Raw genomic sequence first — 16,868 nt, 5'->3', positions numbered from 1 at the left:
TCTCAGGGCGTCACTAGGCTAGGGCGTGGCAAACAGCGATGGCTGGCAGTGAGCCGCCTCCAACTGTGTCCCTGCAACTGTGTCCCCGCGTCTCGCGCCCCGGTGCAGCCAACAATTCTACCTCCACGCAGCTCTGCTAGTAAGCCACCCTCACTCTCCGACCCGATGGCAGACAGCCCCGTCTCTACCCAGAAACTGGATTTCAGAGAGATTGGGGGCTTGTCTCTCTTCGGATTGAAGAAAGCAATGCCCGCCTCCAGCTGGGCTCTGCCGCCAGCTCGTATCGCGTGTGCACTCCCCTGTACCTCAGTTTTTCAGCGTTTGTGTCCTGATTGCGCCCGTCTCTTTCGGTCTAGTTGTAGAGGTTCCGCTCAGCCAGCTTTACCGTGGTTCTAGGTGATAGGTGTTCTGTCTTTTAGTTGTAGTTTTGGAAATTGTTGTGGACGGCTGCAGCCCAGATGTTTATCTACGCTGCCATCTTGAATCTCTCCCTGGACTCAAAGTTTTTCACCCTTATTTTTATCGTCACTACCTGACTGCCAACACTTTTTCTTCTCTTTTTGCACATTTTTCTCCACCACAAGTTATGCATTTCAAACTGCTCCTGTACATATTCCCATGTTCTAAACTATGCCGACCTTCACAATGAAAAATATTTGACCATTTTAAAGTGTAAACTTCAGTGTCTTTAAGTACAATCACAATGTTGTACAATCATAACCAGTATCTAGTTCCAGGTATATTGCTTTTGTAATTATTAATTTACCATAAGAGTTTCCTTATAGAATCTCTTAATTCTGGTGTGTCTGGAGATTATAGTTATGGGAACATTGAGCTAATCCAATCCTCTCATTTAAAAAAAAATGTGATCTTGAAAGATTAAATGCTTTGTTCAATATCACACAATCAGTATCTCATCCAGATTTTCCATTTCCAAGAACAGGGCCTTTTCTCTGTCATGGTATTTTTTTCTTGTCTCCATTTATGTTGCCTAGGTCTGGTGATGCAGTAATCTACAGACAATACATTAAAAATTTTCCTAAAAGAATTCAGGAGTCAAAGAAGTATATCTAATCTTTAAAAAAAGATACATTACTTTTAAAAAGCTACATTATACTTGTTTTATAACATTCTTGCTGTGATTGTCATAGAGAACTTCCATTGTAAGAACTCTCTTTAATTCACACAATTCTGTTCTTAGGTCTTTTTAAGATTGTGGCTGATAAAACTCCATACCTTACTATGGATGAAATTATAAGGACCATCCATATTGGATCAAGTAGACTAGGGCATCCTTGCTTCTATCATCAGAAGGATATGAAACTAGAGAATCTCATCATAAAGCAAGGTGAGAAAATCATGCTCAACTCAGTTGAAGAAATCAATGGAGAAATAATGGTGAACTGTGGAGTGGTAAGAAATCATCAAAACCACTCATTTACTTTGCCTTTGTCACAAGAAGGAGAATTTTACGAGTGTGAAGATGAACGTATTTATACTCTAAAGGAGATCGTTGAATGGAAGATTCCAAAGAATAGAACACGAACTGTGAAACTTACAGATTTTTCAAATAAGTGGGACTTACCCAATCCATTCCCTGAAGGCTTTTATGGTGCTCTGATACTCAAGCCTGTTTATGAAATTCAAGGTGTGATGAAATGTAAGTATCCACTGAGAATGATGCTCTATGAGCAGGAGCATTGTGGGGTTTGGGAAAGGGAAAGGCTTTGGAGTAAAGAATGGAACTGTGTCCCTTACTCCTATTTTTGTGACAACCTTTATGTCAGCCACCATCACTGGTAATAAATCTTCCCTACTAGCTGTACATCCCTCTGACAAGGGAAATGATGTGATAAATTAATTTACACATAGGTGTGCTTTAATATATAATCTTCAGGGAATTGTTTGCATTTTAAAATAGGAATAGCTAGAGAGAGCATTGTTACCCTAAAGAAAGTAATATCTTGAATTTTCAGGATTAGATACATAGGGCAAGTCTTGAACTTTCAGTCAAAGGTCCTGAATTCTTAGTCAGAATCTATAACTTAATAGATGGTGACTTTGGGTGAGCCATTGAAAAACAAACAAACAAACAAACTGTCGATGCAAAAAGGATAATGATATCCCTTTGCCTGCCTTTTGGAGTAGTTCTGAGAATAAATTTAAGTTCTAGTCAGGTGCTTTGTATAATATCCTTGAGAACACAAAGTAGTATGTAAAAATATTTGGTCAACATGTACTCCTCTCTCCAATTATACATATCTCTTCTCCTGTTAATATTGTTGCCCACTTATACAATTATGAAAAAGTTGATGTGAAAGTTTGGGTAGGTTTTGGAACTACATGCTAAATTTTGTTATACATTATTATTTAACCAAAAATTGATTAACTCATTTGAAACAAAGGTACAGGTAAGGAATTCCACTCAAATAGTGATTAAAAGATTGAGGCCACAGCGTGATTATTTTTTAATATGAGGTTGCAAAAAATTTTAGTTCTCTGGTGTTTTGTTAGTTAACCCAAAATGTGCAATCAAAATTAATAATAGAGTTTTCCTCAATATTCATAAATAACGGATAAACTTTTCTCATTTTGAAAATTTGTTCCTTTTCTAAAACCATTGGTATCTCCTATCACACGGCTACAACTGAAGGCCAACCAAGAACCTAAGCATCTGAACAAGATGTTTACATTTCATAAATTTAGATTAGGGACCAATAAAGATTTCTCTGAGGAAATGGCATTAAAAAAATACAGGAAGGACGAATAGCCTAACAAGGAGGGAACAACTTTGGAGGAAGTGTTAGCCGCTTGTGGCAAAGCAGGTAAGCAAGTGATTGGAGCTGTCGTGCACCAGGTGTAAAGAAAGAGAGGAAGGAGAAGGCAGGTTGAGACAACTAGCAAATCATGCAAGACAGAGTGGAATGAATCATGGAGGGTTTTGAAATATATGCTAATGGGTTAGCAGTTCACAATTAATGAAGGTTTTTCAGCTGGGAGGAGCAGGAGCAGCAGAGAGCAGTGAGGCCATTAGGTTTGTGGCAGTGTTGGGGATTCGTACAATAGAATTTCAAAAGTACAGACAGAGAAAAGTAGTTGTTTTGACAGGCATTTAAGAAATACAACCAGCAGGATATAGAGAACTATTGGAAGGGGGTAAAAGACAACTTGAACCATTAAGACTTCTAGCCTCTGGATTGATATATTGGCTGGATGGTGGTGCAGTTTGTTAAATATAAACATTGACAGAAGAGAAGGGGATTTAAACTGAATTGTTTAGATGGGCTTAGATATGGTTTCCTGCTAACCAAGATCCCAGAAGAAATCCTTTGGTTGAAACAAAATCCTTCCAAAATGTTATGGCCCAATTTCCATTCTTTAATGACATGGAATGGAATCTTGACTAATTATTTTGAATCCTTAATTTCATGGGGATTATTTTAAACATTAGTTCTAAATTTCAGGACAGATGTTCTATGAGACTGCTTTGCATGTGTACTGACTGCAGAATATTCCCTGGCAATGGAGGAAGGGTGTCCAACACAAAATGCCCAGTTCTTAAAATGTTTGTTGTTGTAGGCATTTTTCTTCTAAATATAAAGTATAGACTATTTTGAAGATCAATTGTGCTCTTGTTTCACACCATTCTTTCTTAAATTGAAGATTCAAACATGCCTTGAAGTCAAGGGCATGTTGCTAAGTTGCTTTCCAAAGGCCTTCAGTATCGGGCACAGTTCGAACCCCTCTTGGCTGTAGCCTTTCCTTTCTAAAGTCACAAGAGAAAGAATAGGTCTGAGCCAGGGTTATCAACTTTTCAAGAAACTTTAGGGGAAGAGGCAAGAAGAAAAATATTGAGAACTATAGGAAGTTATGAAATATTGATACGCTGAAAAGAAAACATAGCAAGTAAGTAGAGAAAAGAGAGAATAAAGATATTCTACATTTGGTATTAGTTTTAAATATTGTATTATTGTGAAAATTTAGCTTCCATAAAAAAGAAAAGTAGCAAAAAGTGTTTAAATGAAGTATTTGTCTCAGAAATTCTTGGTTATAATCCTCATTACAGGCCTGAAACCCCTCTAATTCTCATGCATTTATTATTTTTTAATTATATCTTTTTGGAAAATAGATATAGATAATTGTCCAAAATCTCTACTTACTGGTCTCATATAAGTCATAATGAAATCTATTTCTACTTTTCTCAGGAAGGTATAATTCATATTAGTGTATAAGAAATGGAATGCATAATATTTGCAAATGAAAAATTGAGTCAGCTATTTAAATTTACTTCCAAAAATTAGAGTTCATTGTCATTAAAACTTTTTAATATTGTTATATTTTAAAGTGTAGATTGATAATTATTTCTTCCCTAACTGAAATTTTAAGAGTTGGAAAGCTGCATTTTCTTTTAGGAGAAAAACTCAATGCCTTCCGGAATTTGTGGGTACAGTTTATGCTCAGATATATGACATATTAATTCACATATGAGCAGAATACAGAAATCATACAAGCAGAAAGGTAATATCAGAAAGGCAGTATATGAATCTTGTTTAGTATGTGATAGATGGGTAGCAGAAATAAAGCATTGATCTTTTAGTATCCTGAAGGAAAGACTATCTCATTTTATTTTTTAAAATAAATCCAATCTTTATCAGAGTCAAAAAAAAAAGTTAGTGATAAAAGACTTATAACAAAGTTATCAGCAAACTTTGTGCCCTTGATCATTCCCTAATTTCCCACATATTCTGCTATTTCAATGAAACTCTTTTCAGCATTCGGTTTCTGTTTTCTTGTATTTGCATTTACATTTTGAAATAACACAGCGATTTTGCTATTTTTCAAGTCACTCACTTTAGACAGTAACTTGGTCTACTTGATATGATGATGAAGATTTAATTCTCTTATATTTCTACTTCCTCTTCTCCTACCCCATTCTCTGAGTATATGGTAAATTATGGTTAATGTGTGTTTTTTTATGGTAACAATTCACTGCTGAATCAAGTGCTGTGAAATGATTATAATTCCATTTTGCATAATTCTTTGGTTTTTCTCTAATGATGATCTTACTGTTTCATGCTTGTTTTTCTTCAAACCTAAATCTTAAAGTATTCTTTCTCTGTAAAAAAAGAAAGCCATTTAGTGCAATTTTCCACTGAGACCAAACTGTCATAGCTACCTTTTCTATTGTTTTCCCTGCAAGTATTCCTCCTGGAACCCTTCGTTCTCATGCTCTAATGTGAATTGGTTGCTTTCTAGACCTATTGCATAGGTGCTTGTCTTAGTTAGCTGGTGCAGCTATAACAAAGATACCATAGACGGGGTGGCTTACAAGCAATAGAAATTTATTTCTCACCATTTTGAAGGCTGGAAGTCTGAGATTAGGCTGCCCTCAAGGTCAAGTTCTGGTGAGGAACCTCTTCCACATTGCAGACTCCTGACTTCTCATTATGTCCTCACGTGGTGGAGAGCAGAGTGAGAAAGCAGGCTGTCTCATAAATCGTATAAGGTCACAAATCCCACTCATGAGGACTTCACTCTTATGACATATCTAATTTTCATCGCCTCCCAAAGGCCTGACCTAATACCATCACATTGGAGGGTAGGGTTTTTAGGGTTTCAAAATATAAATATTGGGAGACACAGACATTTAGTCCATAATAGTGCTATCCTGGGACTTACATTTTAAAAATCTTCTTCATGCTTCCCCTTTTACTTGCTTCAGTGTCTACTAGCAGTTTCTGAAATCAAATAATTGCTTTCTTGGTTTTCTTCCAGTTTTGAGGAGCCCATCCCCCACTTACTTCCTGAGATAAGATATTAGTTAATGAGACCGCCCGAATATTCAAAAAATCTTTATTCTCACGTAAGATTGATAGCTTGGCTACTTATAAAATTCCATGTTGAAATAATTTCTACTCAGAGTTTTGAAAGCTTTGCTGCCTCATGCTCTACCTTCTGATATTGCCTTTGAGAGATTATCCACCATATTCTGAAGCTGCACAGCAATGTCCTAGGTAGTGGGTCAGTCTGTGATTTCATTGTGATGGCAGTTTCAGTATGGAAATTTAGGGCCTTCATTTCTGGTATTATTTCTTTGATAATTCCCTTTTAACCATTTTTTTTCCCTCTTCTTTTTGTAACTTCTGATCTCTTGTTGAAGCTCCCATGTTGTTCTAGGATTTTTTTTCTCTACTTTATGTCTCTTTGTCTTTGGTTTCCCTTTGGGGAAAATTCTTTAACTACATTTCTAACCGTTTTAATGATTTTTTAACTTCAGCTATCATATTTCTAATTTTCAAGAGTTATTTCTTACATAACTTTTAAAATATTACTGTGTTCTTATTTTAAAGTATCAATAGTTTATCTCTCTGAGAATGTTTTTACAATTTTTTAAAAAGATTTCTACTGTTCCTTGCATTTTATCTGCCCTTTAAGGGCTTTAAAAAAAAACACAAAACTTTTGGTCTGTCGTTTGTGTTAAATGTTCTTTCTCAAATCTTAGAGATAATTTGTCATTTGTTTATATCTGCATGTGAGACTCTTTTTTAATGAACAAGTGAGGCACTATTTATACACAAGCTCTTTGCTTATGAATTTTAAATTTCATTTAGCCAGCTTGTTTTTTAAAATTTACCTTTATTGTTGGAAGCATTACATATGTCCCCCATTTTTCCTCATTGGCCTCTTCTAGCCTGCCCACATCCCCCACCCCAGGTCTTCACCACACTATTGTCTTTGTCCATGGGTTGATCTCTTCCCACCTACCATCCACCCCGTCTTCCCTCTGAAATTCAACAGTCTGTTCCATGTTTCTATGTCTCTGGATCTATAGCAATTCATTTGACTCCACATATGAGTGAGATCGTGTGATTCTTGTCTTTCTCTGACTGGCTTATTTGGCTTAGTATAATACTCTCTCACACGTTGCCTTTAACACTTGATTAAGATTGCCTCAGCAGATTTCCAACACTGCACTATGAATTCAGGTCCAATTGCAAAGGATAGGTCCTCATAAGCTGAGTTGATACTGAGAGTATTCCAGAATGAAATATTAACTCTCCAAGGAAACAGGCACAGCCCAACATTACCCAAGTTAAATGTAAGTCTTATTTCCTTTTTAAAAATAGTGTTTAGTGAGGTCCCCAAAATTCACACATAGCTGAAAGATTTGTTGCAGCGGGAAATGCAGAAAAATACCACATTATGATTAACATTAGCTCCAACTGCAAAGGGACTTTCCCTGAAAGAACAGGCAGAAAGACAAAGTTTAGTGAAATGACTCAGCAGCATAAAGAGGAAAACAGTGCAGCCTTTTTAGAGAAAATAGAAAGAACTTTTTTTTTCTTTTTTTTTTTTCTTCACAAGAGCTCCCTTTGGATAACCAGAAAACACCCAAGCAAGAGCAATTCATGTTCACCCAGAAAAAAACTCAGGAAGTCTAAATTAAGGTTGCAGGAGTATAAATTATTTTTACTTCAGTTTAGTTTGAAACTGAAAAGCTGTAATAAACACCTTCAGGAATGTCTCTAGTGCTTTGAATTGATGCCTTCTTATCTCTTTATCATTTTGAAGTCAAGTTAACTTTGCTCAGTATTTTTTTTTTTGTGTGTGTGTGTGTGTGTGTGTGTGTGTGTTTTGGTTGTTTGTTTTACTGGGGGGTAGTGTAGAGGAGGATTACATTTTCTAAAATAGCAAATGCTTGTTTAAAGAATATGTCACACACACACACACACACACACACACACACACACACACACACACCACTAGAATTATATATACCCAAATGTAAGCAGTGCTAACATAAAGCTGATAAATTGATAAAAGATTTACAATCTTTTATCTTATTTTTCTCCCCTTTTATTTTTAAGGTGTTTTATGAACATGACAATTTTTGTTTTACAAGAAAAACAAAACAAAAAAATGTTGATTTCTTTATCTTTCTCTTGGACACATACTTAGATATAATAAAATGTGTCATAAAAACTAGTTAATCCTATTCCAGTTTAAAAACTTAGAATATAATTACCAAATTCTAGGTAATTTTAAACAAATATAAATTTGTATTTTAGCTTTTGGTTATGGAGAACTTAAACCATGCATGAGTAAAGAAAATAGTATAAAAAACCAGGAAAGATTTTGTTTTACTGTATTAACAGACATGAGAGCAAAATATATAAAATTTGAAATGGATGAAAAACAATTGGGCAGTTTGAGTTGTCAGTACACTGGGTATATATGGGCTTCATTGTAGATAATAGACAAAGAAAAGCAAATGCTCAGATTTCAGCTTCTCTTCCCATTGTGCTGTCAATCTGCCAAATTCCTGATTTAATTTGGTCATTCTGAATCTCCAATAGTTTGATATAACTCCTGAAATAGTTATTCATCCTCTACCTGGTATTCAAGGGGTTGATTCATCTTCATAACCTTATTTTCAACAGGTCTCCTGTCCAGACCAAGTGCTCTACTTTAAAATCCCAGGACTGGATTTCATGTTAGTCACTGACTATACCCTATCTTGGCTTGTGATTTCTCCCCATCCTTATCGGCTCATATTAAAGCTGCATCTTTCATAAGATCTATCTTTATCTCCATCCCCAAACTAGATGTATTATTTCTTTCACTCTTTTTATTCCTACAGTGGATTTACTGAACCTTTTATAGGATTCCATTTTCTCTGCTCTCAGCCTATCAACTGTACTTAAAAAATAATTTTAGCCGAAACCGATTTGGCTCAGTGGATAGAGCGTCAGCCTGTGGACTGAAAGGTCCCAGGTTCAATTCCGGTCAAGGGCATGTACCTTGGTTGGGGGCACATCCCCAGTGGGGGGTGTGCAGGAGGCAACTGATCGATGTTTCTCTGTCATTGATTTCTAGCTCTCTATCCCTCTCCCTTCCTCTCTGTAAAAAAATCAATAAAATATTTTTAAAAATAAAAATAAAAAATAATTTTAGTGGTTGCAGTTTGCTATGTACATTTATAATCGAAGTCCACTTTCAAATACTATCTGTACTTCCTGTGTAATGCAGATACCTTAATAATAGAGTATTCCCAATTCCTCTCTCCTTTCCCTAACAACATTACTGTCATTCATTATGAGCTATATTACCTAATATATTATTGCTGTTATCAGTTATATCAATTAAAAATAGAAAAATAAAATATTTTATTTGCCTTCATTTAGTCCCTTTCTAACACTCTTGCTCTCTTTATGTAGATATGAGTTTCTGACCTATATCATTTTTCTTCTCTCTGAAGAAATTCCTTTACATATCTTGCAAAGCAGATCTACTCTCTTAATTTATGTTTATATTAGAAAGTTTTTATTTCTCCTTCATTTTTTAGGTGAGGTAAAGTTTTATCTTTATCCTATTAGGGTTTTATGCTGGGCCTGAAAATAAAATTGACGTTAGACAGATTAAGAGAAGAAACACATAAAAATTTATGTTTTAAGTGACAAATTTACCTAAGTTTTATGTGACACAGGAGCCCTTATCCTATCTAATAAAAGAGTAATATGCAAATTAACCATCACTCCGCTACACCCACAAGCCATGCCCACCAGCCAGGCCCACCAGCCAATCAGGAGTGAGTATGCAAATTAACCCAACCAAGATGGCTGCAGCCACAGAGAGAGCAGGAGGGAGGCTTGGGTTTCCCCGGCGATGGAGGAAGCCAAGCTTTCCGCACACCCTAGCTGGCCCAGGCCTCCGCTTTAAGGCTACAAAGTTTCAATTATAGAAGATAAATAAATCCCAACAAAAATGGCTGCCGCCTTGGAGCAAGCAGAAGGCTTGGCTCCTCTCCAGGCTACAAAGTTTCAGTTGTAGAAGATAAATAAATCCCAGATACCAGGGCTTCCACTTGTGTCGCTGGGGGACGTGGCCAGCCTGCAAACCACCACAAGCCCCTCGCCCAGGCCGCCCACGCCCCAAGGGAACCTCCACCCTGATCTTGGACATTCTTCAGGGCAAACCAGATGGTCCCCACCCGTGCACCAGGCCTCTATCCTATCTAATAAAAGAGTAATATGCAGATTGACCATCACTCCAACACACAAGATGGCTGCCCCCATGTGGTCAAAGATCCTGCCCCCTGTGGGCACAAGATGGCCACCACAAGATGGCCAGCAGGGGAGGGCAGTTGGGAGGGACAGGCCTGCAAGGGAGGGCAGTTGGGGGTGATCAAGCCTGCAGGGGAGGGCAGTTAGGGGTGACAGAGGAGTGAAGTTGGGGGCAAACAGGCTGGCAGGGGAGCAGTTAGGCATCAATCAGGCTGGCAGGGGAGTGGTTAGGGGGTGATCAGGCTGGCAGGCAGAAGCGATTAGGGGCAATCAGGAAGGCAGGCAGGCAAGCAGTTGGGAGCCAGCAGTCCTGGATTGTAAGAGGGATGTCCAACTGCCTGTTTAGGCCCAATCCCACCGGGATCGGGTCTAAATGGGCAGTCGGACATCCCTCAAGGTGTCCCAGATTGGAGAGAGTGCAGGCTGGCCTGAGGGACACCCCCCACCCGTGCACGAATTTCATGCACCGGGCCTCTAGTAAGGAAATAAAACCCCAAAGAAATGGTGAAATCTAAACAAAGAGGGGAAATTGTGGAAAAGTAACTAAACTATGTGGAGGTTGAAGGAAGGTGAGAATTATTTTAACAAGGTCTGTTTGTACAAAATTCTCTTGAATCTCCCTAGTTTATTTCTGGTAAAGAGAGGGCATCTTTCATATGGGAGCTTTTATCTCCTATTTCTAGAAGAAAAGGGGAGCTCAGAATGCTTTTCTTGCATCTGTACCTTTAGCTCAAAATAATCTTTATGCCAAAGTGGTATATTTTGGGGTGGCATATTTTGCCACCTTGACTTTTATAGGATAATCTCACTGGATACAAAATTCTCAGTTGGAGGTTTGTTTTTGTTTTTTCCTTTCAACACTTTAAATATAGCACATAGTGTTTTTCTCTTTTCATGACTTCTGAAGAAAAATCCAATGTAATTCTTATCCATCTTCCTGAATAGGTAATGTGGTTTATATATTTTTTTATTGTTTATGTTGTTTTTTTTCCTTCTGGCTTCTTCAAGTTTTCTCTTTTCTTTGATTTTCTGTAGTTTGAATATGATATGCTTAGATGTTGACTTTCTGCTTTGTCCTGCTTATTGTTCTCTAAGCTTCATTTGTTTTGGAAAATGTTCAACCACTATTACTTCAAATATTGCTTCTGTTCCTTTCTTCTTTTCCTTCAGGCATTCCCATTTCTTTCAAGTGTGTATGTTACACCTTTTGTAATTTTCCCACAGGTCTTGTATATTCTATTCCTTTTTTTTTTTTTTTTGCATTTAAATAGGGTCTTTATTTCTTTAAAAAACACTTAGAGAAAGATGATAGATGTTGCTTTTATCTTGAACATATAACTTAATCAGAACACAGCAGGAATAAATACATGAAAAGCCACAGAGATGGCCTGACACTTTTTCCTCTGCTACATCCACTAAATGGAGGTTTAATTAAAAATTACTATCTAGAACCCAAAACACATTCAACCCCATTCTCATACAAAGTGAGGCTTATACTTTAACTTTGCTAAGCAAATCTTTTTTTACATAACGCTAATCAAATGTCTATGAAGACAGAAAGACCATTATTGTCATTTCAAAATTATTCAGATGGTTGTTTCAAACATTTTACCCACTCAGGAAAGGATGTATCTTAAGATCTATTTTCTACAGCTCCTTTTCCCCCCACCCCACTTCCTTTTTGGGAGAAAGTAGAGTATAAAAGTTGCTTGATCCACAACTTAAGTACTGCAGTGAAGAAGTGTGGGATATTTTAAGGTGTAACATTTGCCTTTCAGCTTAAAACATGAAGTCTAGATGCAGCTACCACCACACAGCCCCAACAAAGAACAGGCCAAAATTCTCAAGAGTTGGAGTTGGTTATTTATTCTATTTTAACATTGAGATAGTTAAAGAACAGTGCTGGGCTGCTGAATTGTACACTTTAAAGTAGTTAATTGTATGGTGTGTAAATTTCACTTCATTTTTTTTTTTCAAGTACTGGGTGCTTTGAAAGCTTTAGAAATTATATAGAGGGAGGTGCTTTTGAGGGGTCCTTTGCAACAGAGCACAACAGTGGGTCTCAGTACCAAATAGAAGCTGGAACAACAAAACTGTTCTAGGTACAATATGTTCCAGGGCCAGTTTGGAACTTCCAGGAAACTTTAGAATAACTGTAACATGTGAATTGGGGCTAAGAAGAACGTCAGGTCAATAGCTACTTTAGAAAGTTTGAGCTGAAGAACATGGATTGGTTCAACAATTTCCAGTGACTTCATGGAACTTCTAGGTCCTTCAGTCATATTGTCAAGCCCCTTCGATTGCTTAGGCTTGCCCTCACTTTTAGGAGCCTAACAGTTGTAAACCAGATTTCTGTATAACTCATGGGAAGATGCTATAGAACTCTGTGGAACGGAACAGATTCTCCTTAATGAGTCCCGAATTCTCAAGAGTGATTCTTTAGGAAAAGCTCCTGATTAAATAAACTGTAGGCTGGCATGCCCAGCAATATAATACTGATGGCAACAAATCATAGGGGCAGTAAGGAGGTCCAAGGAGCAGTGGCTTCTTGCTCCATCAGCGTGGTTTTCCAAACATAGTATTCTTGAGCAATGACTTATACTTGGAAGCATTATCATTTTTAAATGTCATACTTGACACCCGAGTTGACATATACAAGTCCAGGGAGTTTCAAATCTTTTAGTATCAGGAAATTAAGAGTGCTTCCAAACTAGGCATATTTGCTATTAATCAAATAAAGAGGAAAAATGTGTTCCGTATCCCTTTATCTCCATCCCTGTTCTACTACATCTGCAGCAATTTTTCCTAAAGGTCACATCTAAGAGTACAACATATAAAGACCAAGAGTATATTAGACCAAGAGTATATAGTTTAACAACTTGCAGGTGTGTGTCTATTCACACAGCACATTCTCTTTTGGGGAAAACTGTTACAATATTTTTATAACCAGTTATGATAAATTTCTTAATTTCTCTCTGCTCTTCACCAACCTACTGCTTTTAATTCCAATTTGTTATATAAATGAAGCAGAATGACATAGTCCAACTAAGAAGAGAAACTTTTCCTATGTAGATGGAAAGCTATTTTCTTTCTAGTTTATATGTGAGCCTGGTAGAAACTAGTTCATACCTGTAATATGGGCTCAGCTGCCAAACTCATCATATGCCATACACACTCCTTTGGTCTCAATCCTTCACATTATACATAACATGCTCACCAATTCCTCACGCTTACTGGGCTTACCTCCACCTCTCCAATCTCATCTCTGGTTTTTCCCAGGCCTTCCCCTTCACTCTGCTTCCACATCCTCCTACCGTACTTTCAAAAAGGAGTATTTATGTCATTGTGCAAAGTTTTCCTTTGGATGATCAACTTATAGGAAATATGACCCAGGATTCCCAGGGCAATACCATACTTTCTACAATTCTTTCAGACAGTCTAACTTCCTAGTCTTAAGAAAAGACTGGAGGAAAAGCAGGTAAACATCATGGGTTAGGAATAAATACATGAAAAGCCACAGAGATGGCCTGACACTTTTTCCTCTGCTACATCCACTAAATGGAGAATTAATTAAAAATTACTATCTATAACCCAAAACACATTCAACCACATGCTCATACAAAGCAAGGCTTACACATTTTTCCAACCTTCAGCCCTAAAGTTAACATCTACCATCTTTCTCTGGTTCTCACTCATCATTCAGCAGAGTGGTCATCATACTAACCACAGACTCCTAACCACAATCTCTTTTTTATTTTGCTTTTCAGTTTTGGAAGTTTCTATTGACATACCTTGAAGCTTACTGATTTTTTTCCTTTGCTGTGTCCAGTCTACTCATGAAGCCATCGAAGTAATGTTTCATTACTGTCGCAGTGTTCTTAATTTCCCACATTTCCTTTTTTCCCTAGAGCTTCCATCTCTCTGCTTACATTACTCATCTTTTCTTGCATTTTTGTGCCCTTAAGATATTAATCATATTTTAAATTCTCAGTCTGATAATTTCCAAATCTCTGCCATATCTGTGTCTAGTTTTGATGTTTGCTTTGTCTCTTCAGACTACACTATTTGCCTTTTAACATACCTTGTAACTTGTTGAAAGCTAGACATGATCTAACAAGAAAAAAAAAGAAACTGAGGGCCCTGGCTGGTTTGTCTCAGTGGATAGACCAACAGCCTGGGGACTGAATGATCTCGTTTCAGTTCTGGTCAAGGGCACATGCCTGGGTTGCAGGCTCAATCCCCAGTGGGGATGTGCAGGAGGCAGCCAATCAATGATTCTCTCATCATTGATGTTTCTATCTCTCCCTCTCTCTTCCTCTCTAAAATCAATAAAAATATATTTTAAAAAAGAAAGAAACTGAGGTAAATAGACCTTTGGTGTGAGGTTTTACATTTATCTGCTAATAGTTACACTGTGTTTACTGTCTGCTATAGCTGGAAAGGGTATTGACTCTTATTCTGAATGAAAATGACTACCATTGTGTGCCCATAAACAGAAGAGAAACATGATAAATTTAACATTAAAGAAATATTTGGCTGGCTCATAAGGATTTGACTGTAAGAAAACTGTAGGAAGCTATTGCAATAAAGTAGGCAAGAGATAATGTAGCTTAGATCAGGGTAATCCTATGTAATGGTTGTTAAGGGTTAGAAAAAGAGAAAAGCTAAGTATATTTCTGAGATCTCTGGGATGAAATATGAGAATGAATCCTCAATAACAGATAGAAAAAGCAACAAATAGACTAGGTTTTGGTTGAGAAGGGCAGAATTTCAGTTTGAGCATGTTAATTTTGAGATATCTATTAGATATCCAGGTAGAGATCCCAAATAGATATCTGGAGAACAGGAGAAATACTTGGTTAAAGATAGTTTGGAGAGTTATCAGCATACAGATGGCACTTAAAGACATGAGAGTGCAAGATTACAGTGGGCGTTAGTGTAGATAGGGAAAGGAAGAGAACCAAGACACATGAAAAGGTATGTGAGGGGGCAGGGAAGAGTGGGTGGTGTGAAGAGAGAAGAAACCAGAAAATAAATTGAGAAGAATCATAAGTAAGATATGGAAATAAGTGAAGAAAATATAGCAAAGAGGAGCAAGTCAAATCTACCCTGTGAAGTGCTGCTGATATATCAAGTAGAATGAGATAGACTAGCATACCTTCAGTGGATTTGGTACAAAAGTATTGAAGACAGATTAGGAATTCAAAACACCAAAAACAAACAAACAAACAACAAACAACTTAACAGAGGTTAGATAGCCTGACCTGGAAGCTTTTTCTGGCAGTAATAACGTCCTCCTAAATTATTAAGACAATTCCTTGCCCTCAGTAGCCACTGTGTGCCCAGATATAGATTGGGATGAGCTCTCATTAGGGTGCCTATGTTGTGATGGATCAATTTAGCTGTTCCCTCAACTGAGAAGTGGCATGAGCCTGTGTACTGCTAGCTCTACAATTATTAAATCTAGCCCACTTTGATCTAAGCAACTAAGATTTTAGAGTATCTAGAATTACCTAGGGGTTCAAGGAAACCTGTAGCAACAATCTCAAAAGTTTGGGTATCCTAAACCTTATAAAATGAACTGATAAAGGTAATAAGTGTTCTTTTAGCCTGCCTCTCTCTCTCTCTCTCTCTCTCTCTCTCTCTCTCTCTCTCTCTCTCTCTCAGTGAATAATTTTTACAATATTTACCGACCTCCAGCCTACATACAAGCTTTGATTTTTTTTTCATTTTTCTATTTAAAGAAATAATACTTTTTCATTCTGTGTCTTCAATAACTTTGTACTCAGAATGTACAAGTAATATGATACAAAGTATAGAGTTATATCATTTTCAAAAGCTGCATACATAAAGTTAATAGTATAAAAATAATAATATAGGTAATATTTTATAAAAGGAAGTTCTGTCTTCTAAGCCTTCCAAATTATTCATTTTCAAAAGTATGCAAGGAAGAAAAAATATTGACAGAAAGGTGCATTGAGATATTGGGATGCAATGGTGGATCATGAAAACACTCTAAAACACTGTGTTAGGAAATTGTCAAAATATATAAATCATTATAAAATCCTGCTAATAATAGCGTATAACTTTATTTTCAATGCAAGATCATTTTTAAGCCTACTCTGTGAGGTAGTACATGGAGAGCAGATAATTTCAGGACAATATTTTAAGTGTCTCCATAGTCTCAAATAAAGAGTTCTGGGACTGTGGGCTCTTGAAAAAATATATAGAGATTCATTAGTCCTCAATGATACATCAGATAAAGAATGCATTGGTGGGGGATAAGGACACATATGTAATACTTTAATCAATAAAGAAAAAAGAATACATTGGTAAGCATCCCACTGGCATAGGTAGGGCTCCTGAGGGGCTCCTCTGATTATGACCCATCCTGTGTCACCCTTTCTGTCCAGGTGTTAATGTAGCACCAGCAGAAAAAGAAATAACTAAAAAGATTACATAATGATATCCATTTCCATATATTAATCTTAAGTACCTACATCCCATGATTTTGCAGTGTCGCTGTACTTCACATGATAACATTTTGTTTAAATAATATGTCTTGGGCCTTACGCAAGGTCCTATTTGAAGTACCAAACTTTCTTCTAAGATAATTTTACATATATTGTCTGGACTTTGAGAACATGATAAAATAATATGATAAACCTTTTGGAGAAAAATACACACATACACATTATCACACATGCACATATATCCATGTATGTTATGTGTGAAAAATTGTAAGGAAAAATGAGGAAATGATTAACACTAGAATCAGGAGAATGGTTACTCTTAGGCTGCAAT

General features: G+C 36.9%; 1 protein-coding gene across 1 annotated transcript in view; it reads left to right on the top strand.

Moving 5' to 3' along the window:
* THEMIS (thymocyte selection associated) overlaps positions 1 to 16,868 on the top strand; it is a gene marked incomplete at both ends in the record, with an annotated part of 123,303 nt that overhangs the window by 45,286 nt on the left and 61,149 nt on the right. The window contains one exon of the mRNA XM_079781161.1: positions 1,202 to 1,660. Within this exon, the coding sequence (XP_079637287.1) occupies positions 1,202 to 1,660 (459 nt within the window). The remainder of the gene's footprint in view (positions 1 to 1,201; positions 1,661 to 16,868) is intronic.

The sequence above is a fragment of the Cnephaeus nilssonii genome (genome assembly GCF_951640355.1).
Source record: "Cnephaeus nilssonii genome assembly, chromosome: 9".
Taxonomy (NCBI): domain Eukaryota; kingdom Metazoa; phylum Chordata; class Mammalia; order Chiroptera; family Vespertilionidae; genus Cnephaeus; species Cnephaeus nilssonii.
This window is presented reverse-complemented; position numbering and strand designations above follow the sequence as displayed.